At 40.0% G+C, this 25,818-nt stretch overlaps 1 protein-coding gene across 3 annotated transcripts in view; it reads left to right on the top strand.

Moving 5' to 3' along the window:
- Positions 1-25,818, top strand: part of ATXN7 (ataxin 7) — an 86,708-nt gene that overhangs the window by 49,687 nt on the left and 11,203 nt on the right. For all 3 annotated transcript variants that reach the window (XM_064723771.1, XM_064723770.1, XM_064723772.1), the window contains 2 exons: positions 659-763; positions 24,993-25,245. In XM_064723771.1, coding sequence (XP_064579841.1) covers positions 659-763; positions 24,993-25,245 — 358 coding nt within the window. The remainder of the gene's footprint in view (positions 1-658; positions 764-24,992; positions 25,246-25,818) is intronic.

Below are 25,818 nucleotides of genomic sequence, written 5' to 3'. Positions count from 1 at the left end.
AAATGGAAGAATACAGAAACTAATTTTATTGGTAAAAGTCTCCAAGTATGTGTGTTATCTCTGCAATCCACACATGCTCTGACATACTGTTATCTCTGGTTCTGTCTCCCGTGTAGCTGCTCCATGGATCTCTGGCAGCAGATGGCTGGACTATAATGCACTGTTAAACAAATAAAACCATTAGGCATGTAATTCTGCCCAGTGAATGACTGTGTGTTTAAAATGGTTTAAAAAAATTAAATAGCAAATGAAGTTCACTTTTGAATTCATTTAATGACATTGGAATAAAATCCAAAGCCCTTTTCAGAATACATAAAACATCCCCTCTTATGTTGTGTTTGTCTCAATTGAAGTCAGTCTTTTTTTATTGCATTATTGCATCTGGTATAAAATAATCAGTCCTAAATCAGTTTTCTAATAGATGTTTTCTACAAGTAATCACTCATTTTACATTTATCTTTGTAGTAAGATTTTTGCTTTTGTAATACTCCAGCACAAAATTATCTATTGCATTATATGCTCTTTTTTCCTCATTTTCAAATTTGATACAAATGTCTCTAAAATTTTGCTTCAACACTAGTGTCATGGCTCTGTAATTAAACTGTTTTTCTATAATTGTCAGCAGCTGAGAGATGCCATTTTGTCTTTTTGTTTTTAGATATGCCAATATTTGGTCTTTGCCCGGCTCATGATGATTTCTATTTGGTGATGTGTAACCACTGTAATCAGGTCGTAAAACCACAGGCATTTCAATCACATTATGGTAAGTGCTTAACTATTTTTAATAATTAAGGGTGAGGTTAAATCAGGATTAAGCCTGGCAATTTTTTTTAAATAGATGGTAAATAGATCATTAAATTATAAAAAAATGTCAAAGAACATAACCTGTATTTGATAATTTTATATACATTTTAATGCAGTTACATAAAGATCTGTTTTTTGGTTTTTTGTTTTCTTAAAATGCTGCATAGCTACAGTTCAGTTTCAAAATGACATATCTAGTGTATTTCACAGCCAATATGTGTAGTGTGTTTGTGTCTCTGTGTGTCATTTCTCTTTGTGTATTTATACAGATTATTTTTACATGGGTTCTGGTACAGTGTGAACTAGAACTGAAAGCTAAACTTACAGCAGAATTTATAAAATGTAGTAAGCTTCCAATAGCCAGTAAGCTTATTTATTTATTTTCAGAATTATCAATTTGTATTTGTTTTACTGGTCCAGTGGTTTTGTATATAAACTATATAAGGAAGCTGTTTTTTGTTGGTTGGCCAGTGTTTAGAGCGGAGTGAGAAAATGTGAAGTGCTGTGCCAGTTCAAGTGCTTGGTTACTTCCTCCAAGCCTGACTGGGGGTGGTTGACAGTTCTGCTTTTCCATGCTCCTCTCAAGACTAGAAATTAACCACAAACAATTTAATGCAAATATTTGGATAAGAAGATTTTTAGAATTCAGCTTTTTGTTTATTAAGAAATTCATGAGGAGTTTTCTGACCAACTCCTAATAAACATGATGGACAAAGCATCCTCTGAACTAATCCTTCCTCCCCATGTGTGCATGTATTTGTACATTCTTTTCTCTAGGCCAGTGCCCCTACTGGATGGCTTGATGTTTATAGGATACAAGCTGGGTATGGGCAGGGAACCTCTTCTAGAGTTGAGAGAAAAGGATAACCTTTTGTGCTCCTTATAAAATCCAGTGCTTTGGGAAGAAAAGATATACTCAATTCTGCTTCCTCAAGGCTGGAGAAGGGCCTTTCTGGGCTGTGCAGAGGGTGAACTTCTTATCTTTCTCCCTCTAACTTGGCTTTTTGTTATATTGCCTTATGGATTATGTAGCCCTACCCTTGCTGCTGGATCCTGCAGTTGTGTCACACAGCATGACTCAGAAAATAACCTGAATAGGTTTTGTGCCATAATTCTCAATAGTTTGCTTGTTACTCTGTGGATGGCTGTACTAATAATTTTTTTTTAAACCCATGGTTTTGTGGATTTAAGTCTCCAGAGCTGTTGGGAGCCAGAAGAAGAAGAGGCCATCTTTTCTTGCCTTTCTTGTTCTGGTTGCTGTAAGCCTTTCCACTAGCCATGAGCAAGTGTACCCCTTGCCAGTGAGATTCCTCCCATGTCACAATATCAACTTAAGATGTCCAATAACTCCTTCTAAAATATCATATTAAACTGATTCTGATGGCTAAAAATAAATTTATGGGGGAGGACTGGATGATACCAAGTTCTGAGTGATGGCATATTGAATATTCCCTCTTGAGGTCAGTAATATTGTAGTGACAGAGAGCTGTGGATAGCTGCAGACACTCAAGGTTGTCTTTATGAAATAAGCAGGTGATTCCCAAACACTGCCTGACAAACAGGTGTCTGGTGGGAAGCAGCATTGTGTTTGTCCCTGTGGACAGGTGGCAGAAGCAGCTCAGGAGCTGAATAGGTGCAGCATTGTCTTGAGCGTGGACATGGAAACACGGCATCTTGTAATGCTGCTTGGACTGCTGTTAGACTTGTTGTGTGAAGTTAATTCCAGCTCTTTTGTAAGCACTGTTTGCAATTTAAAAGGCACAGAGCGAACAGGGAACTGCAAAATGAAGGTATGGAAAGTATTTTTTAAAGTCATAATAAATACTAACATAACATTTCCATTCTGTATTATTTTATAGAAGTATTATTTTCCATTCCCTAAATGTGAACATTTCTCTAATACAAGCTCTTACATCAGTGGCAGATTCATACTTTAGAAGTGTAGAAGAAGTGGATAGAAATGATGAGGTTATTCTTAGTGTTTCTTAAGCTTGTTCTGAACAATGAAGAGCCTTGGCGTGGGCTGTGGCGTGCAGAGGAAACAGGCGGGGTCATTCTGATGAGAAAAACAGGCTTGGGTGGGGTGAACGTCATTAAAGGACCTTAGTTTGCCAATCTAATAGCCTCAGAAAGGTAAGGAGGCTGACTTGGTGATTTTGTGTAGCACTAGCTCTCCAAGCCTTCTATCAGCCTTCCCATTTTTTAAATCCTTTCCCAGCTGTCCCTTAATTTAGAAAATTAATATATAAAAGCTGATAAATATGGCAGGTGATTGATTACCAGACAATGATCTAATTTTTTTAACAGTATAGCTCAGGAGAAGGAAATTGCTCAAGTCCTCAAAACATGGTTATTTTAAAACAAAAAGTGTGTTATCATGATAACAAAAAGGTAAAGCACTCTTTGGATTCATCACAGTCAGTTCACCCTGAATTAAGTTTTTTACTGATTATATGATTTCAGGAATTGAAAAATTTGAAAAGTTGCAGTCCATCAATGTATCTTTCTGTTATGTTCTTAGGATCTTTTATTTTTAAATGTTGCCTGAGAAGTATTAATCTCTTAAAATATTCTATAGCTCCTGGTGATGTGTGTTGCTGTACTTGGTGTTCTTTGAAATTTGTCATGTGAAATTTTGTTTTCTGAAGTAGTAGAATATGCTCTGTTAAAATGTCGCTTTTGTCAGAGGAAAGCTAAACAAACTATTAGTTAAACCTAATGAGCTAATTAATTTCTTCCAAAGCATATTTGTGATAAACTACTTAACTAGGTAGGCTGAAAGTGCTTTGCAGGACATATGCTGGCTTATTTCTCTGGACCATAAGTAGTCAGAAATAATTCAAATGTAACCTTATTAATTAGAATATATAACCTTTTCAGTAAAATACTTTATTGATACAAATGACAGATTTGTTTATGTAACTGATTCTTTTCTATTTCATGCATTTGACTAGAAGATATACTAATGTAAAATAAAATTCTACTTGTTTAGGCAATCGAAGCATATGTCTGGGCTATGAATTTCCATTTTAATAATTTATGATATATGTACTATGCTTGATTCGTAAAGCTGGTATGCATAACACCACGTGCAGGTTTGTTTTTAGAGCAATCCAATATAATGAGATGTCTGAAGTCAGCTTGTGGCATTCCTTCCAGCCTGTGAACAGTAACTGGCCTGCAGGGCAGTCCAATGGCTTTGGCCCTTGGCTTAGGGTGGCAGCAGTGCTGGGGACATGGTGGGGCAGGAGCAAGCCAGCCAAAGAAAAGTTGTTTAAAGACAAATCCTGTGTTCTGTCAAATCACAGCTGTTTTCGTTTGGGGGCCAGGCAAGTGATGGCTGCCCTTTATTGCTCCTGTCCCTGCTGCTGCTTTGTGAATGGCTGTGCTTTCATGGCATCAGCATCTTCCTTAGATGAGTCAAGATCAGTCCAGAGGTGAAAGATGGAAAAAAGATAAAATGTACAGGCACTGAGTCTTGTGGGTGAAGCCCCTGGGATCAGTTATCTTGATGACCTATTCTCAGAAAGTGTTTTTCTCCAGGAGTATTTCTCTACACCCTGGGTGATGGTGTGCCAGCTGTCACACTCCTCAGGACAGCGGGATGTGCCTGTCTCCCTTTGATTTCTGCTCTTTCCTCCCCCAAGACATGGTGGATGCAGTTCTTGTGCTGCACCCAAAGGTTGCTCTTTGAGGAAGCCATGGTGACAGTTATTTCAGGTTGTTCGTGGAAGCCCTGAAGTGCCGTGGTTTTCAGGCTGTGTGACCTTTTGTTGGCATTTCAGCTGTTCCACAGGTTTATCTCATCTCCCTGTGGTTATCAGCCTCCTGGCTAATGAGAGCTGCTTCTCTGCCCTGGCTGGGCTGCTCTGTGCCTGAGAGAGCTCAGCAGTGTGAAAGTAGCATCAGCATAGACATGTCTGGGGTTTCTTCCTTCTAACTTGTCTTTTTTTTCCAGAGGTTTTTTTCCCCCTCTGTGCCTTAGTTTCCATGAATACAAAGTAGGGTTAAACTCTCAGCAATAATAATGAAGGCTATACCTGTAAAACTTACACTGAGAGTGCCTGTGACTCATGTAGTGATTGTGAAAACCATGAATACAGTACATGTTGGAAAGAGATGATGATAGTGTTGGGCTGTTGAGTCATTAAAAAGCTATGTCAAGTGTTTTGATTAACTTCCATGGGTTTGGCACAGTGGCAAAGGTGAGCAACCACCGGGAGCTTTGCCTGCTGCTGCTGTCCTGAGAGCTGATGGGGAATTGCTTAAACATTCTGGTTTCCAATCAGTGCAGGTTTAAACATGAAGTGTATGAATCAGAAGCAGGGTTACTGTACAGATATGCCCATCATCTGTTGTGGTTTCTAGGAAGTTGTGGAATTGGAGTAGAGCATCGCACAACCCTTTACTTGGAGGGCAGATCCTGGCAGTAGAGAAAGAGATGTTTGCTGGTCACTCGGGTCCATCCTCCGAGTCATTTTGAGGTCTTTAGTGATTCTCCTTCATCTGATTGTGTAACCGAGGTCCTTCCTCCCCCAGCCAGGGCCCACACCCACCTTTCATTTACAGGTCTCCGCTTCAAGAGTCCTAAAGGGTTTTTTTTGTGTTGGTGTTAAGTGTCTGGATTCAGAGAGAACACGTGATACTTGTGATTTTAATTGAGAAAAATGACCTGTTAACTATCTCAGTTGGTGTGCTGATGTGTTTTGGATGTGTATGATACATAACTTAAGTATTACAGTCCCTGCAGTGTTAAATGTTTGAGTTCTTCTCACACTATGAATTGAGTATAAATTTGTCCTACTGTGTTTTTGTTAAATTTGGCAGCAGCTAATTGTTCTGAAAAATCTGTCAATATTTAATGTTTTTAAGTTGTTGTGCATGTATTGCGTGTTTAAAGTAGAATAAGAGATCATGTTTAGCATGAATTCATGGATTACAAAGTCAAAGATAAAGTGTCTGTACAAGGCAGCATTTGAAGCTGATAAGAAAAGAAAGGAATGTACTGAATCTTGTTCCAAAGCCATTGGACCTGAGGACTGGGTTGTTGTTGCTTGGTTTTTGGGTTGGTTGGGGATATTTTTTTTGAGTGTTGTGGGTTTTTTTTTTCTCGTGGGAGATTGCTTGAGCTCATCCTCATTTTGGAGGGATAAGTCTTCATTGTGGCCTGCATACTTTTGGCAGCAAGCAATTTGTTTCAGTAATTAATGTCCACTGCTCACTGAAGTCTTTTTAAAGCAGTGTGAAAAGGTTTTTTATAAATTGTAAGATTTTTCTTGGGTATCAGTGATCTTCTGTAGAAGTGTAACAACCAAAATAAACCTGAATATTCTGTGTGTCACAGCTGTGCTGGAGCAATCTGCCAAGCATATTGCCAAACATGCACAGGTGGCATTTGGCATATTATGGCTCCGGTTAATGTATATGTTTTAACAAATTATCATTAGCAGCTTCTGTTTAAATGCACAGTCCTCCACACAGTCCAGGTTCCAGCAGCTGGATCTTAATCTGTGGGTCCAGCAACAACTAGTTTAATTTCCTAGTAGAAATTTGTGAAATTCTGTAGCTTTTGCAAGAATTGTCTTGGCATATAGCAGGGAACGTGCTCAGAGGTCAGCACAGGATTTGTTTCAGAAGGAAAAGTTTCAGCTGGCTATTTAGTAATTTTTAAATAATACATCATTAAATAAGAAATTATTATAATGTGGAAAGAAACTCTGTAAACATGCTTTGAGCTTTGAAATGTGCACCCCCAAGCCATTAGCTGAATACCAAATGTGCCATGCAGATTCTACAGAGCGGTGGAGTTCGGTGCTGTGGTTACTTGTATCATCACAGACTGTTCACATGCAGAAGATTATTTTTGTACACAGAATGGCTGTGGTCTTTGTTTATTGCATGAAAGCACAGGGAGTCTGTTGGAGAAGCTGATGGCAGTTTTCTAGTACAACTTCCTCCTTTTTGTGGGTACATGAGTTTGTCAAGCTCTGGTTGAAGACAAAGCAATTTTTAAGTATCAGCTAAGAAAAAAGGTGATGTTCAGCTTCAGATTTAGGAGATACTGATTATTCAGTTTACTGCTTACCATGTAACTCATGTTATTCTCTCGATAGCCCTGTGTGTGCTAAAATACTGCAAACTGCAAATGATTGGTGTGCTTTAGGCTCTTCTTACCTTTGGTTAATGTGAAATTAATTTTATGCTGTTTTGCCATAGCAGAAGACCTAGATGCAAAAATCCTTTTGGTTTAATATTGGCTGAAGAGACAGTATATTTTTTCTATTCTATTCTTACTGAAATGTTAAAATATTTAAAACTAGTCTAACATACAAAATTATGCAAGGGTTCCATGAGAACCCTGCTCCTTTATAGTGATCTCCTTGCTGGATATTTGTTTGGACACTGGGACTGACTGCTCTCTTTTCAAAACAAATGGTGATGGGGAAGAACAAGTGGAAAGAAAGAACGAAAAACAAATATTTATCTTTGTGGGAAAAGAAGAAGCAGTGCCATGTTCACTATCACAGAAACAGGAGTTCAGCAAGAGGGAGAAAGCATGCTGATCAATAGGTTGGAATAAGATCTAAAGAGAACAAGTAATTCCAATAAAAAGTTGCTATTGAGTGTATATGACTACAGCTTCACTTTGAGGGTAGCCAGGTGGGATAGTTGCATCAGGTCTGCAAATTAAAAATGACTTGTTTCGTGACAAAAAAATGACACTGAGAGGACTTAATCTAGAATTAAGGTTGAATTTCATCACTCAGAACTCATTTTGTGAGAGGAAACAGCACGAGCAGGACACAGCTTTCCCAGCCATCATTCCTGACTTTCTGCAGGGTCAGGGAAGGCCACTCTGCATCAGCTTACGTGATCCACATCCTTGGAAGGTTTCCTTCTCAGCTAAAAGGGTTCTTTCTGCCGCCTAGGCCACTCCTCCGGGCTGGAGCTCAGCCAGGGGAGGTGGCACACACTGAGGGCAGCCATGGGCACGCAGGCTCTGGCACACTGCCCCAAGCTGGGTGCAGGAGAACCGAGCTGCAACCCGTGTAAGAGCTGGGGAGGCGGAAGAAGCCTGAGTTGAAGAAAAAACAAAGACTGATTTCTGCTCTTCTGGAGAGATGGGAATGTGTCAGAGTCATGGAGATACAAACTTAGTGTTGGAGGGTGGGGTTAGTAGTAGTTTCATTTCAAAAGCTAACCACATGCAGATGAATTATTTATAAGGACTTTCTCATTTGTTTTTTGGGGAGAAGTGTGTTCTCATGAACTGTGTAGATTATTCCAAGAACTGCAAACCTCAGTGAATACCACAGCGCTTTGTGATTCCAGGGAGGAGTATTCTGGGAAGCTTGTAAAATTGTTTTGAGTATTGAACTGTCACGAAGAAAATAATTTTTGGTTGGTTTTTTGCCTTCCCCCTCCCCATGGAAGTACATAGTTTCCAGTTGCACAGACTGTGCCCTCTCATCCCAGCATCAGACTCTTGAAGAACTGCTGTTTGGGATGGTCTCTTTTTCTCTGCAAGCCCAATTTCACAGGTCAGATAGGAAATCCCATCAGCAACCATCATTTACACTGCTTCTTGTGAAGGTTCCAGTGCTCCCAGTACAGCTGGCTCTGCAGTAGCTGCCTGGGGCAGTGGTGCCCAGCTTTAGCAGGGCTGCCTCAGCACAGCTGGAATTAAGTGGTTTGCAGTCTGTGTGTGTGTGTCCGAGGAGGGGAAAGAGAGGACACTGGGGAATAGCTAAAAAGGGAAATGTAAAACAAAGAACTTGAGTCAAAGACATGTAAAAAGAAAGAGATGAAGACAATAAGGAGGAAGCTAAATAAGGAAGGTAGGACAAAATTACCTTGGAGGAGGGAGAATGAAGTAGGTACAGTGCTGGTTTTATTGCTCTGTAACAAGGGATAAAACTGGTAGAAAGGAGGAGAGGCTAAACAGGGCAAAACAAACAAAAGCTTTTTCACAAGTTTTTCCTCTCTCAATGTTTTGGCAGCAATACTATTAAAGTGGTTTGTGTAATGCTGTGATGTTCTTGGATTTTGCACATTTTGGTGGGGTTGAGGGCAACAAGAATGTGTCCTGCTTGAGACAGATCTGGCTTTATCAGGCACTGAGCATCAAGGGAAGAGATGGATGCATGCATGTGTGTGCACCTTTTAATAGTTCATCTTTTAGTTTCTTTTGCATTGCCTTTACTGTTTCTGTTTGGACTTCTTAATGTTATTCGACAATTCTCATTTTCCATACTGTGAATAATATTTTTTAGACAGTAGGATGTATGTGTAGCCTTCAGCAGCTTTTGCTATTAGAAGAATGCCCCCCCAGGGAAGATGAGGTGTAGTGTACTAGGTGGAAAAAAGTTATCCCTGCTGGACCAACATAAAAACAATGCTTTGCAGAAACTTCAACTTCCACCTCTGGAAAAATAGGCAGCATTTTAAAATCTACATTCTCACCTACAGCAATAGTGCACTGAATGGTAACCAGGCATTAGGCATGAGTCAAGCTTTCAGAAAGACTTGGGACAATATTTTTCTTACCAAATTAAAAGAAATCTATAACATTTTGGTTTTAGACACAGCTAAAAAGTAGCTGCTACTTACTTTAGTTGGGCATTGTGTCAAGTAGTTTTCACCTGTTATTTATTTGGTTTTGATCACCAGTTTGCTGGCTTTTTAAAAAGAAACATGATACTGCCTTGACGGTTTTTGTCTTCCAAGCAATATGATACACTTAAAAACTAACATATGATACACTTTAAGTCTAGAAACTGTATTTTTAAGATATAACCAGAAGAGGGAGTGTATAACACCTTCTATACAATGAAACCTGTAAGTTTATTGATGAAGAGCAATCAATAACCACATGGCTTTTTTAAAAGTTATTTATTAACTGCAGGGTCAAATTCACTTTCAAAATAACACAATTAATGCCACCTTTTTAAGCTTCTCATTAGGCTTAATTCAGTTTAACACTAAATAATTATATCCAAGTAATGTAAATGGCCTGGAAGGCAATTCAGATTTCTAAGTGGTGTGTTGAGTCTACCTGTAATTCAAACAGCTTTTCAGTATCAGTCTTTGGTTAGCTCTTGCATTATCCAACTCTGTGAGAGCTTCTAACAGTATGGATCAATTAAAAATATCTTTTTTAAATTTAGAAAATAAACAGGGATAAATATTATATGTAATTTTATGTAAGTTTGTCATAATATTATGCTCTAATAGGCCATCATTAGCTATCTCAGGCAGTAACAGCCAAAATACTTCCAAACCTTATTATCTCCTATTGATGAAACAAATATGAAATGTAGTGTTTGTATTGAAAATAATTATTTTTACTCTAACTTGTGTATATATTCCTGCAGTTGTTGTGCAGCTGGGAAGCAGGTTAATCTTTTCAACAATACCAAAAAAATACAGGAAAAACATTTGTGCCTTATGCAAGTTCTGCTGTGTCAGAGTGCTGCTGCCCACAGAGGCAGCAATCCTCTTTGTTTCACCAAGTTGCATTAGAGAAAGAAGGACCACTGTCAAGAGATTCTTGTCCTATTTTCTGTTCTCTCTTCCCCTGATAACAAGTTGCCCAGGTTGGTATGACACTCTCCCTCTGCACTGCTTTGTAAAGGATGCAATTAGACCAGGCTCCTGCAGGGTTGAAGCAGTTCCTACATAACTGAGTTTTTCCTTCTTGTTTGGCAAGATTGTCACAAAACCTCTAATTCACAATTCTGTATGAAGTAGCTTTCTGAAAGGAAGTGTTTTCTTTTCTTACGTTTTCACCACACAGGATTTTCTCCCTCTGCCGGGCCAGGAGCGGTTTTGTGCTGTGTCCTCCCTGTCTGACCCTGCTGGTTGCAAAGAACCTGTTTGTCATGTCTGGCTCTTGGAAAAGCCCTGGTTTCTGTGGAGCATTGTGGTGAATTCTGTGCATTAGGGAGAAGGTGTGCCCCTTTCAGGGCACCCTTCCACCTTTGAGGCTAAAACTTTCCGATGTTTGTAGATTATCTGTAGAGCTGGGTTGGAGCTGTCATTTTTATGTGATGTACACTGGGAGTTTTAAGAGCTCTTCATCACTGTGTGATGGTACATATGGTACTCACATGGAATTCATGGCTCTTCTCCTTGCTAAGAGGAAAATTGGCTGTGTTTCTTTTGTTACTGTATGGTTGAAGTTGTCACCTGAGTTCTTAAACATTTTAGTTTTCTACTGTATTAGGGTGGGCTTCATGAAGTAATTGTTTTTAGTTCTTTCACTTTTCTAGAGTATAATGAGAAGCCCTGTAGTACTCTGTAAAAGCTCTGGCCCTGCTCATCATTGGCATGGGACTAGCTAGCACTCATTTTCTTCAGTTTCCTTTTGGCTTGCAGCCTCTGACAAGCCACATGTAGCCATGTACATGCCTGGAAAGATGCCACACTGGCTCTCTGCTGGCCTCTAAGGTCAGAGGGAAGGTTTTAAAACTGCCACAGTTCAGTCCCCTCCCATCACAGTGACATGTACTATTTGACCAAAGGTCACTGTGTGGGTCACGAAGCAATCCACCAGCTAGCTTCTAAAAATATCTGACACTGCTTTAATAGCCATAGAAATTATATAAACTTATACATGTGTGTGGTATTGCAAGGCTTGATGCTCACATCTTGCTTGCCACAGACTGAGAAGGACATGTAGGAACTGGTCAGTGCCAAGTGTGTATCTCTGTAGGATTTGTCTCTATTCAGACTGAGGATGGCACTGACCTTTAGGGCCATATTTATCTTCTTTTTCTGTGATTACAAGAACATATCTAGGAAGGCTGGAGTTGGCAGATAGTTAGGATGTGGTGAAAGCCCTGCAGAGCTCCTGGACTGTTTGCTATTTCCTCTGCCCTGTCCCAGTTGTCCAGGTGGCAGAGATTCACAATAGCTGTGGCTGTACACTTGAAATCTAATGGACTCGATGTCCTTTCCTAATTTTAGTCCCTGGAAATGACATAATTCTGTATAGAAACCTTTATTCTGTGCTGCATGAGTAGCAGTTATATTTTGTTTTTCTGGTGTAAACAAGCATGTTGTGTAAGTGGAGTTGATACTAAGGCATAAAATGCTGTCACTTGATTGTGCACCAACAAGCCTGTCAAGTTGTTCCTCTGTACTCAGTCATCTATTTTATTTTGGACTCGCTCCAGTTTTCTGAAACCTGAGGAACTTCTAAGCTTGCTCACTTGGAAAAGAAAACATCAAAACCAGTAATCTTGCCCAATATATTTGTTTTGTTCTGCAGTATGTAAAACACTCCAGCTGCTAGAGAAAAAAATCCACGTATTTCAGAATCCATTGCCTTGTGGTTCTAGAGGTTCTGGGAATTTGATTAATGCTGGTACTTCAGAGCACTCCTTTCCAGAAACAAGGCAGTAGCTCTACTTTTTTTGTGATTTTGCTGTTCTTTTGCTAAGGCTGACTTGTGTGGTGTCATATAGCAAATTGAGGGGTTCTTTCCATGCACCCCCTATAGGAGCAAAGTTGATTTTCTAAGTAACCACGCTGGAGTGCTCAATTGATCAGTTTTAAGATGTTTGATGTTGGCTCAAAGCCCATTATTCTCTTCCTTCCAGGAAGAATAATAATAGTAGCCAGTAACCAAACAATCTCTTTAAAGCAAAATATTTACAAGAAAATCATCTTAGACAGTACTAAATGTAAACATAAGCAGGCTGTAGTGTAAGCAAGCCCAGCTTATGCACTGTTGATATCAATCAGATGAAATTCCTTGGAAGTCTGATTTTTTTCTATGTACCCCTCAAAGCTTCTAGGCACTGGCAAACTTATCATTACTGCAGCTCACAACCCAGTTGGTTTTTGTGCCCAGTTCTTACGCCTGCAGCCCTGTCCCTGGGATCAAGTCACAGTTTAATTCTCGCTAGTCCTCGCTCAGTTCACTGCCAGCTTTGGCACAAGCAGGCATTTGGTCTGTGACACTGTCAGGCCTTTGAGAGGATGGCTCTGCTCTTTGTTGTGGACAGAGCAGATGGTGCAGAGGCTCAGACTGAGTGGTCAGGACTGGGGAGAGGGCAGGAATGCTTTTTGCCTGTGGCAGTATTAGCTCGCACCAGCCAGTTTAAAGTGGTTGTGAAACCGGTGCCTGAGTTTGCTAAATTTTGAGAAAGGATAAGTGACTCTTAATATGTGGTGAAGACAGTGAAGCCTGGTTGTCTGTGGCTTTGTCCCGTGTGTTTTGCCATCACTCTCCCATTGCAGCACCTCCTGCTCTGTGCACAGACAGAGCTTCAGGTTTCATGTTGTGTTTTGCCTTTTTTTTTTTTTTTGTTGGCCAATTTAATAAGTGCACGACTGGGCTGGAATGTGCTCATAGTGTCCAGCCAGCAAAGATCTTCCTGCTTTCCTTGTGTACCAGTACCAAGAAGTCCTACCTTTGCTGTCTGAATGCAGCTCTGATTGTTAATGATAAACACCAGTATCTTCAGAACATCTCCCAGCAGGGGGTGGGAGGGCACTGTCTCAAATCCAGCTCTTCAGTTTTACTACAATCTGCCTAATTTTGAAATACAGAACACTGGCATGTAGACAAATGGAAGGAGATGTGATAGACCTGCATTTATCTCGGTTTACAAAACCAGACAAGAAATGTAATGCAAGTAAAAGATTGGCTGGAAAATTTTTATTCTTAAAATGACTTTTCCTGGCAAAACAAGCAGGATACTTCAACTTTTGGATTCTCTCCACTCCCCCAGTTTTATTCTTGTTTGTTTGTTTTCAGTTCCTTGACATTCTGCAGTACTCATTCATAAAAGGGAGCTGCTGTATGTGTGTGTGTAGTGATAGCATCACAAATTATATAAATACCTTTTTGTGTTTCATGTGTTCAGTGAGAAAATAAAAAAAAGAGGGGATTGATGCTGTTCTTTATCTGGACTGGTAGGAAGCAAACTTTCTTCCATTGCAATGGTTTTGGCACAGTTCAAGTTGTCCTTCTTGGGTGATTGTGTAACTCCAAAGACCTGGAAATTGGGTTCTGTGCAGTGATTGATATCAAACTGCTTCTTTCCCTCCTGCACTGTCCTGATGCCAGAGTAGGAGTCTCCTCTCTGCAGCCTCGTTCCCTGTGTGTGCAGGTGGGTGTTCTTTGTGTATGGATCTGCACAGTGCATTATCACAGCTTGCAGGGCTAATTTTAGCCTTCTGAACTCAGGTATTAACTGATGGTATGAGTGTTTATATTGAATCTAATGCTGTTGATGCTTTGGGGATTTTTTTCAATGGCTCCAAGTACTGTTGATAGAAAATAAAACCTCTTGCAATATTTAGTACCAGGAAAAGAACTTAGTAATTTCATTGCCTTACATAATGGGTTGCTTTTACTACGTTAAGTAAAATTACTTTTGCATTTGTCACAGTACACTGGCAGCACATGATTTCACTGTGCCACACGCACAATCCATCTCAAGGTGAAACCTTGTGCATATTTACTGCTTAGTGTTACTCAGAAGCCTTTAGACATTGGAAAATAGTAGGTAAAAATGCCTGGATTGAGGCAGTTGACATCTAAACTCCTGCTATAACATAAGCAGGCAAAAAAATCCCATTGTATTCTCTGTGCCATTGTGTGCCTTCCCATGGGCCCAGGCTGCTCTCTCCCTGTGAGTGTCCCGTCATGCCTCTCCCTTCCATTCCAGCTCCTGCCTTGATGCCCAGCTGCTGGGGTTTCTTAGCAGTTGGGTTCTTTGTCCTCACTCTTACCCAGAAGGGAGACAGCTTTCTGCATTGTTCCATGTGGGAATTACATTGCCTGGTCTTGGTCAGTTTATTTGTGGAACAAGCAACAAAATAAAACTTACTTGCCCTCTTGTCCCTAAAATAAGAATGAGCCAAATCAAAGACTAAGAATTCTAGTTTCTAACAAATACATCAGTGCTGGTTCCCCACATAGTATTTTGAAGTCAAGAATTTTGTGAACCACTAAAATCTGTTGGAGACTTACCCAGTTTTAATTATGGGTGTGAAGTAGAGGGGTGTATGGTAGAAACAAATCCTCTAAAAACACACATGCCTCTGGTACTAATTTTAGTGGTGGAAGAAGTAGTGTTTTAAAAACAGCATAATCCAAGGAAATGTCTTTGTATTTCTCAGTTGTCATTAACAATTAATGGGTAGGTGACATGAGCTGTCAACTTCTTGAAATTGGTAGCCACAGAGGAGCTGGTTGTTGTCTAGTATTCTGAGTGCATAAACATGGGAATGGTAGTATTTTGTATCTGTGGTTTAGGATTTAGTATTAATTTCTAAGCTTGGTAATAGGAGCAGTAACCTCCAGGTTTCTGCAAGTTTCTTTAAATAAAGAAAAAAAACCCCAACCCTAACAAAGCCCAGTCTGCTGAAATGGTACTCTCTTCTTCTGTTTAAACCTTCTTAATGATGAAAAGTAGTATTATAACACACTGATGCTAATACACAAAGGTGTTTGTACAAGCCAGCTGCCTCTCTTCTTGGCAAACTTCTTATGTTAGTGAAAAAGTAATTTGCTTGGTTTTAAAAATGAATTTGTGTGTAATTTGATAAGTGAGGGAAAACCAAAAATTTCAGCTTTGATTATGGTTACTTAAAATAAGAGCAAAAGCCACAAACTGGTTTTCTCTATTCCTTTTGTCAGCAGATATGCTATAATTTTTATAAGTGATTACTTAGGAAATGATCCAGAAATTAATCATTTGGTAAAAATTAGATTTTACTGTCCCTGTGCTGGCTTTGGGTGGAAATCAGACCTTGACAGTCAGACCTCAGAGCATGGAGACTTAGGATGTGGAGACTGATCTGGAAGTTCAGGCTAGTAAATAATGGAGTGAATTTTTGCTGCTGGAAAAGCACAGCAGGAGTCTCTGCCTGGGTGCAGAGACACTGTCCCTCGGAGCAGGGATACCCAAGGGAGCTGCAGCTCTGGGGGTGCTGGGTGTCCCCGGGGTGGCTGGTGGACAGGCACGTTTCTGGAGAAATTGTCCTGGAGCCGCTGGCAAGGCCTGGCAGCTCTCGGTGGGAATCACAGGAGCATCCACAGAGCCTGCGCCTGGCTGTGTCTGACCGGTGCCAATGCCACCCCCAGAGTGGCCGGCAGCAGGTTTGTGGGTAAAGCCAGGGCTGGGCAGAGGTCTGGGGGCATGGTGGCCGCGGGGTGCCCGTGGCCAGCCCGGAGCTCCCGTGGCCAGGGGGTGCCCGAGGCCGGCCCGGAGGTGCCATGGCCAGCCCGGATGTGTCCGGTGGCGCTGCCTGCGGAGCCGCGGGCCTCGGCGAGCTCTGTGCACGGCGTGGAAAATCCCACAGCGAGGGATTAAACACTGCAAGCGGCCCCGTGAGCCCTTCTGAAATGTCACCGGAGCCGTCTGGCACGGCTCCAGAAGCGGGCGGGCAGCGAGCTGGCCACGGACAGTGACAACAAAGCCCGAAGCTGTGATCCTCAGGGCTGCGGGCTGGGCAGGGGCAGTGCCCCTCAGCGCCAGACGCTGCTGCTTTGAGCTCATTCCCTGCTGAAACCTGAAAATCCCCAAAAGCCACAGCTCAGATGGGGAGACTGGCAAGAGAAAAAAATAGCAGTCAAACATTAGACAGCCGATTGCAGTCCCGTCAGCCCCTTAGATAAATTGGCGGCTGTTAATCAAAATGTTAATTAAAGAAACTAGTAAGAGTGTGTTCATTTTAGCTTGTTTTCCTGGGCGTGCTCACCCGTGTAATTTGTAAATCAGAGGGCAAACACACTGGTGTTACACTGCGGATGGCTGGCTGTGGGCAGGAGGGTCTGGGCTCCGGAGGAAATGGGAAATGCAGGCACAGCCTGCATGTGTCAAGTGCAGTCATGTTTTTCATTTAAAAGGTTAAACTGCACAAACATTTTAGTTAGCACATCCTAATTACAGCATTGCTCCATTCTTTCAAAAGGAAGTGTGAAAAGACTGGTAATATTTAATTTGAAAGACACTATTGTGCAGGCACAGTAGGTCTGTGCCCTCATTTGACTGTATTAGTGATTTCCCTAGGATTTTGCTGCAGTAAATTTTTAATTAGTGTAAAGTTTAACATGATCAGTGTTTTTAAACATTAAAACAGTTGTTTTATGCCAATTGTGATCGATCAGTGATAATGAAATAAGCAGCAATGATCTTTTTTTTATCCTTCGAAACTTACGAATGCCTAAAAATGGGGTAAAACTTAGAAATTAATACTAAATCATAAACCCCAGATACTAAATACTAATGTTCCCATGTCTATGCATTTAATTGGGGTAAAGTATTGTACGGATTTTACTTAAGAAACCAAGTTATTTGCTTTCCACTGATGTTGCAAGTTGTGTGTTTTCATCTCAAGGGATTTCAAATTTTGGAAATTTGAAAAATATTGCAATACCACTGATTTGCTTCCCATCATTCTTTTCCATTTTGAAAGAGTTAAACATTTTGTGCTTAAAACCTCAGAACAGAAAGAGAGTTGCTGGCTGTGCAGGCAGAACCCTGTGCTGTTCTCGTTTCTTGAGTTTTTCCTGCAGGTGGGCACTACCCCCCGTTTGCCAAGGGGAAGCACATGGGTTTTCACATCTGTAGGTGACACAGGTGTGACATCAGAGAGAGCCCCGGGAGCTCCCTCCTCACTTCCATCAGCAGAGAGGAGCTTTGAGGTTGGCCAGTTCAAATAGCCACGTACATGTTTATATTTTAGTTTTTAATCTTACAAAGCTCTCGTATCATGGCAGTGGATGTCACTAGTTAGTCATGCAGTATATAAGAAAAATATTTGTGCTGTGTCTTTTTATCCTCTAGTTTCTTAGTGACAAAATCAAAGAATGTGATTTCCTTAGCTGACATCACTATTTTCGTGTACACCCTATGATATTTCCTCCCATTTCCAGGCTCAAAACAAAGTCAATTCCCTCTTGTTGATCTCTTTTGTGTGGAGAGCTTTCCATTTCAAGGCCTTTCTTTTATACCCATCTTCAGAACTTTGAGTTAGCTGTAGCCCCCTTTGTATTTTGGTTCACTAACAGCTTTTAAGCAAGTTTTCATTGTCAGCACCTTTTCTTTTGTAGCAGAACTGAGTCTGACAGTCAACATACAACATTTAAAATTTGCTAGGTGTAAAGAAATAGCTACAGGGGAAAACATTTAATTCCCATTCTGGTGTGAATAGAAACATTAGAAAGATGAAAGCCAGCCAGGCATTTGGATAGGTGAGCTCATCTGAAGTCATGACAATATTATAATATGTGATAAGGTTTTCTCAGGAACGTTATTGATGCTGAAGAGGAAGAACATGGTGTTAGAGATAGAAATCTAATTTCTGGGTAGAGAGTGGGCTGAGAGAGAGAAAAGCAGAAATTCGCTGGTGGTTCTTCCCTTTTTTATTTGCGTCTTTTAACACACCATTCTTTATTAATCCTTTGTTTACCAAAGTTTTTATTAAACTTTGCAATGGTGTTGGGGTGAGGCATTTATTTGGAATTTGCTTTATACCTTTTTTGAAAAACTGAACCTTTTCTTTATTGTCATTCAGGGTAAACATAAGCAACTGGAAAACTGTTGTCTTGTATTTTTGAGAAAGCTGACCCAGAGTGTCAAAGCTGACCCTCAGTGCATCTTGAGGCACTACTGATCTGTACTGCTTACCTCTGTCTGTTTGATGCTCTTGTTTGTCATCACTGTGGCTTTTCTGAAGTTTATTTCAAATAAGAATTGTTTTTTTTAATAGTGGAAGAATTACTGACTCAATACCTGCCTTTTAATCAGACAGGTATTGTTGTGTCATCAACAGGCTACAGAGATTAGTGTTCATAGTGTGGATGTTGTAATCTCTCCATGGCCCCATTACCATCTGAGACACTCTACTGTCCTTCCATAATAACTCTGCCATATTTATATTTCAGTGCCTAACAGGTTTACAGGACAGTTACCAACCACCCCTCTTGGCAAGTTCATTGGGGAACTGTACCAGAAGTTTGGGCTTGGATGTTAAAGGGCTTGCATTTGGGTTTGCCTGAACGAGGAGGATGAGGAGAACATCCTTCTCTGCATGATGAGGGGAAATGTTCCAACAGTTGGTCTCCCTGGCTCCATTGTTGCTTGTGGTTCTGCTCCATGAATAATTTTGTGCCCTGCTTCTATCAGTTTTCCCGCTCTGTTCTCCAGAGTTTTACTGGTCTGAGGGGGCTCTGAATAGCAAAGCTGATGGGAGTGTCCTTAATTCCAGTTTGCCACTACACAACACAAAAAACCTGCAGGCTTGGGATGGCACTGTGCTTGATGCTTCAGGGGAAAACCCATGTATTTTATATAGAGGAATTTTAAATCCTGTGGAAATTGATTACAGAATTACTTCTGTGCTGAATACAAGGGGGTTTTGAAAGGATTAGTAACAAATAAGGAAAAATTTAAAAACTGATTGTGAAGAGGCAGCAGTTGGGAAAGGGAGATATTTGAAGGTTATTTATTGAAATACATTAATTTATTGTTATATTCCTAATAACTGTGTTTGCAATCTGCTCCTCACTCATTCCTGTGGTGGCAATCTTGGCTGTAAGGGGAGGTGTGCTGGGTTTGGGGCCATTTTGCAGCAGATATCACAGAGGAGATGGCATTCCTGCCCAGGTAGTGTGTTACTAGAGAATTAAAACCCATCCCAGCTATGCTGTAGTTATACCATCAAAATCATCATTTATCCTAAATTATAGTTACATAATTATCTCTTCTTTGAAATATTTCAAAGTACTGAAGTTGGCATTCAGAGTCTTACTAGTGAGGATGATCACTTTCCATTTCTCTCTCTCTTTTCTTCAATGGCAGCAACAAAACTGACCCTGCTTATGCATAATTCAACACACCTTTATTGAACATATTTTGCACAGTGATCACTTGTGAGTAGATTTTAGTTCTCCAAAATAAATGTCAAGGAAAATTATAAACTTACTGTGCTGAGTATTTCTCAAGTGAGGAAGTGCAAGACATAAGGTTGCCTCAGTATTGCTTGGCCATTATCTGTTTAAAAGATATAATATATGGCTGTTTCTCGGTGCTACAAGAGTATGTGACTGACAGTTTGGTTTCTTCTTGTGGTTTTGCTGACACTGATAAACTAATAATACCAGCTGCCAGATGCAAACCAATGGTTTTTTGTGAAACAGTGAGACAAAGCGTCTCAGGACATGACAGATAGCACTGGTGCCCATCAGCCCTTGTTGGTCTGTCATACTGGTTGCTTGGGCTCCATCAATATTCTGGTTTGTAACCTTCTTGCTGAAGTGAAGATGGCTTTGTTCAGCTGCTCTCTGTTCAGCTGAATGTGTAAGATCAAACACCCCCCAGTTGGAGCGACCTCATCCTGACTTGGAGTGTGCACAGAATTGATGGCATGATTAAAGGGACATCAGTGGAAGATTAAGGCAGAATCCTTGGTATCTAGGTCCCGTGATTAGAGCAGGATAATGAAGCAGCAATAAGTGAGTGAGCAGCAGATCAAGCTCCTGCACAGACCAAGCAGCTGCACACTGCCAGGGTGGCAGCAAAGGAGGAGTAATTTGCCTGCCATGCCTGTGATTATTTTAGTTCCCAGTTTCTCCTGCAAAATCCTCATGAACCTAATTTTTGTTTTATCTTTGTCATGGTGAGATCAGAGTGCTGGTGGCCTAGAGCTGCAAAGGAGATTTTAGTTGTTTACTGAGTAAAATCTAGAGCTATGTTGAGGTGCCCTTCCGTAGCAGTGTCTGTGCTCTGCTGTCATGTCATGGATCTGAGCTTCGTGGAGAAAGGCAATTAGCTCTCCAAGTCAGCTAGCTCTCCATTATTCTAGGGATGAAATACTCTTGCTGACAGAAAATAAGTTTTTTTATCCTCAGGTAGAAGATGTTTGTTTTGATATGCCTGTCTAAATTTCTCAGATGACAAGACACACAGTAGCTCAGTATGATAAAGGACAAGTTTAAATTTCATGATTATTGTGCTTGCATTTAGTGATACAGACATGAAATAACAATTACTTAAGCATAAAGGCTTTTTTATGCTTTGTTTCAATATACACATCTAATCCTATAGTTTGAGGAGTACTCTAACACTTTACACAATACTCTTAACCTGTGTTACACTTTTTGTGAATGTTCACTGAAGTTCCAGCATGTCTAGCTGAACCAAACTCATGTGTATGCTCCTGGGTGTGCTTCATTTGTACTGCAGCTGCACCAGCACTGACACAGGGCACTTTGACTTTTTGCCCAGTACTTATGTAAGGAGTCAGTAAAAAAAAAATGGGTTTATGAAACTTGATCTGTACATCTTGTATTTGCTGCCCAAAGCTATTAATTGATGCCCAGAGAGAATGAACAGCACAAAATACTTGCTAGCTTTTTGGAAATAAGCATAAATCTGGGAGGAATGTCTTAAATTTTTAAGATTATTATTACTCTTAAATTAATTTTTTTTTGTAAACATGCAGCAAAGTGGCATTTTATGAAAAAATATTTTTTTTAAATAAAAGGGTATTGTCTTTTAATATAGCAATAAGTTATGAGTCGCAGTAAGTCCAACTGTTTACTCATTGATAGAAGAGTAAGCAGTAGTACCCAAACACAATGGAAAGTTTTCTCCTTTTTTTCCCCATCTTTTTTTTCCCTGCCCCTTCCAGGTTACTTTTTTGCATTTTGTCAGAGATTGCTACATGTTTAGTAGGAAATAGACAATGAAAAATAGGATTTTGGTAGAAAACTGGCAGCCAGACTAAGGGCCAGGTAAAGCTTTTTTTAAGCTCTGGAAGAGATCTATATTATCTATTTTATCTATATTTTATCAGGAAGTCCTGTGTTCTTTGGCCTGATGCATATATGATACTTGCTCAGCTATAGCACAGAAATGCTGTGTTTTTCCAACTTGATAGTTAACAGTTGCCTGTCATGGAGCAGACATGGGATGCCATCTCTCTTCACAGCTTTCTAACTCTGTCCAGCCCTTCTCCACAGTGTCACAAACCTGTTGTATAAATGCAAAGGTGTTTAAGGAGGAGTTTATCTGTTAAAGTTTAGTGTTGAACACAGCTGTCATTTTAGATCAGATTCTTTCCAGTGCTGTGGCATCAAGGAATACTTTTGAGTTCTTTGTCCAAAGCCAAAACGTACTTTTTTCTGATATTTCAAAAGCAAAACAAGCCAACAAAAAAAAAAAATCAACATAAAAACCCAACAACAACAATAAAACCCCTCCTTCCCCTAAAGTAGGGTTTAGAATCATCATACACAGATGCAGAAATGGGAATATCACTTTGATCTGCTATATAAGCAATCATGACATTAAAAAATTGTTTTCTTCTTAAGAGTTACGTGAAGGGAAGGGATGTGATTGGCAGCCTTTAAAATTTGAAAACTGAACACCTGGAGATAGTTATATTTTTAAATGTTTTCGGGCTGAGACAGAATTAATGACAAATGGGAACTATGTTAAATTGGCAGAAGATTAGTAGAATTTATTATTGTAATATGCTTAGCATAAAAAGCATGGTGGTCTTGATTATTCAGTGACAGTTTGTGTAGTCATTTTTCCAGTAAAAACTGTGGCAATCTGTCTGTAACTATATTCATGAGATCAAATATGCAATTCTTAACACGTCTGGTTTCAAAAATAATATTGGGTTTCTCTATTAAGATGAGACTTCAGTGCTCTTCACATGGTTTGTAAAACACTTCTTAAGTAGATTTCATTTAAAACCATGAATGTTATAAAAAGACTGAAACATTAAATATAAGCAAATTGTAGTAGCAGCCCTACCTCAATTTGTGTGTATGTCAACAAAAAAAGTAGGTCTAGCCAGGTTATGAAAAATGAGCTGAAAATTCTTCTTATTTTGTTGATAGACAACATAAGTCGTGGTTATGCACAGAAGTGATAAGTGAAGATTTCACAGCCCTGCAGTGTTACAATATCTCTTTCAGAAACTGTCCCAGAATTCTAAAAAAAGTTAATTTGATGGATTTTTTTCTGGGTGTGTGTGTCTGTGTATGGAAATCCTCTCTGACAGGTAGACAGTAAACTTGTGTGTGATCAGCCTTAGTTCTCTTAGGTTTTTTTTTTTTTTTGTTATCACCAATTTAAAACACTCAATTAAACACTCACTTGGTTGAGCCTGTTGAATGAACATTTGTGCAAATAGCAGTAGCATCTCAGTTTGCAGTTGCCAGAAGAGAAATACTCCTAGTATCCAGATAAATAGCTGGGATTACTATTTTGTCTAGTTTCTTCCTAATTGATGGAATGCAAGGAGGTTGTCAGTTTTAGTCTAGTCCCTTCTTCTTTTCATCTGCTAGGTTTTTTTCAAGAAAGTAATACTCTCACTTCCTTCAGAAAGACAACGTCATCATAACAACCTCCCAAGGATTGCATTAGTCATCCACTGGCTTATTTGAGCTTATTTGTAACTGTCATAAGCACTTGGATTTTAATTTTCTAAATATACAGAATGTGGAAGAGCATTGAGTAATGTTTCTCATTATGTCACAGGGTGTAGCATCACTGAACTCTCAAATAGTAACTGAACAGAGCTGCTCAGGGATTCTTGCCATTGCTATAAAAAGCCATTTGGCAATAAGCACTGCGTCATACTAGAAGCACAGGAATTTACTAGAGCATAAATATGCTAAAATATTTCATTTACAGTCTCTTCAGTGGCAGCTGTTCTAGAAAACGAAGTGGATGATTTTGATAACTAATTGTTTTAAATACTACAATTTTAAAGCAGTTGTTCCTTGAGATGGATGATAAGTTACTGAATTGTTTGGTATTTTTGTTGGGCATTTCACACTTGAGTTCTCCACTTCTTGGTAATTACCAATCCAGAAATGATGAGTATTTTGCAAAATTTTGCAGAAGATTTGTTAGGTAGTTTGCACCCATTGTTGCAGTTAAACAGAGAAACACACAGGAGTTGGTTTCTTTTCTTTCTTAGTCCAATCTCTGTATTCATTCATTACTTTTATTTTCTAAGCTAATGAACACATTTCAAGTGCTACTTCCAAATAGGTCATAGAACACAGATGTACTAATTTACATTTCCCAGAGGGTCACAGGCTTCTGCACAGGTTGCACTGGACTTGGCTGTCACTCTTGGCTCTATTTGTAGCTTCACGAGTAGCCTGCTGCTTCCACAGTTCACTCGAGTCAAAATCTGTAAGGTGATCCTGAGATTGATCTGTGGTGGATTTGGGCACCTCTAACAATACTTGGCTGCAAAAGAGGTGTTCCCACTGCCTTTGCACTCCCCTGACAGGCCTCTTTCTTGTCTCTTAGAACTGTGGTTTTCATTTACTTGATTGCCAGACGTGTCTTTTAAGAAGGCGCTGATGACACAGATCCTCGAGGAATCACAGGTGTCCGTGTGTCAGTGAGCACACGGTCTGTGTAGGCAGAGCTGGGAGCTGCCAGGTGTTCTGAGAGTTCATGGTTCTAAAAACCTACCTTTACAACAGACACTGTTTTACCTGGAGTGGTGCTAGAAACATAGAAGTTTTCATGGTTTGGTGTTAATTAAAAAACATGTCCAGTGATGGAACCTGACCTCACTTAATTCAGATACTCAGGTTTTTGCTGAAGAGTATTGCTGCTTTTGGTGGTGCTGCTGCTAAATAGAAGCAAGAGGGGAAAACCCAACCAAACAAAACCAAGAATGCTCAAAAAGCCCAGTGTAGGTCAATATTTGAGCTGATGTTTTCAGAGGTGTTCCATACTGGAGGTCTGGTAGATCATACCAGAAGTTTGTCATGAAGTAAAAGTGAAAATGTTGGATTCAATATCATTTTAACAATTAGGAGACATACTTACAGATAATTCTTATCCTTTAAGGGAATGTGATATTTAAGCTTGCCTGGCCTGAGGACAAGGCTCTCTTGGCTTTGTGTGTCTGAGGTCCAGAGCTGATTGTTTGAGATGGAGGGAGAGCTAAGCTTTTCTGGCTGAGATGTGCAGCTCCCAAAGCTCAGAGAGATTCCCATAACCCTCTGGAGACCAGCCTTGAGTGGAACCTCATGGGTTACAGAGAGGCTTGAATCCTCTATGCTCTCTGTGTGGCAGGAACCTCCCAAGACAATAAAGAAAAAATGCTAATGGAGTAAATGACATGAAGTATTTACAAATTCTTTCTATATGGGAGCTAAAAACCCTTTTTCACTCTTACAGAAAGAAGACACAGCTCCTCCAGCAAGCCGCCTTTGACTCCTCCCTCCTCTTCAGTATTTCCCCTCATTTCATCTTTCCCTTCAAAAAACAAAGGTAGCAGTGGAAGTGGGAGCAGTCGTTCATCCAGTGGAGGTACTAGTGCATCATCATCAAATTCCAAGTTGTTGAAATCACCCAAAGACAAGCTGCAGATCAGCGGAAACAACAGGTTAATGCATTCGGTACAGCACAGCAAAGTTCCCCATGACAAAATGTGAGTGTGCCTTTTGAAAGAGAGTTAAATGTCATTACTTGCATAGACACTGCTATGTCAAGAAAGCTGCCTTTTGTTTCAAAGTATTTTTGGTTTAGAAAATAATTTTAAGCTCCTCCAGATCTTTTCCCACAGCCTAGTCAAAGATTATAGTTAATGCTCATGTCTGTGTTGAGGAAGAGCTCTTGCAAAGCTGCATCTTAAATCATCAGGAATAAAGGTCATTTTACTAGAGGCTCCTAATTCTTTGATGTAATCTGCATACTTTGATCATAAGGGAGTTTTACCTCTGATTCAGGTGGTTTTCAACCTGCACATGTGAGATGCCAGCAATGCTGGTAAAATTTACTGCTACAGAATGGTGCATTTCTCACTGGACATAATGGGTCTATTGCAGTTGCTTTGGACAGGTTGCAGTGATGCTCTCTGCCCATGAATGCAAGTAATGGTTTCTGAAATCCCTGGACACTCTGAAGTGTCAGGGAAAAAAGGATAGGAGAGATTATGGATATTATAAGAAATGTGAAAATTAGAAAGATAGTAGGAGGAAGGTTTGCAATTATATTGGGAATA

Source organism: Zonotrichia leucophrys, chromosome 12 (genome assembly GCF_028769735.1).
Source record: "Zonotrichia leucophrys gambelii isolate GWCS_2022_RI chromosome 12, RI_Zleu_2.0, whole genome shotgun sequence".
Lineage (NCBI taxonomy): Eukaryota > Metazoa > Chordata > Aves > Passeriformes > Passerellidae > Zonotrichia > Zonotrichia leucophrys.
This window is presented reverse-complemented; position numbering and strand designations above follow the sequence as displayed.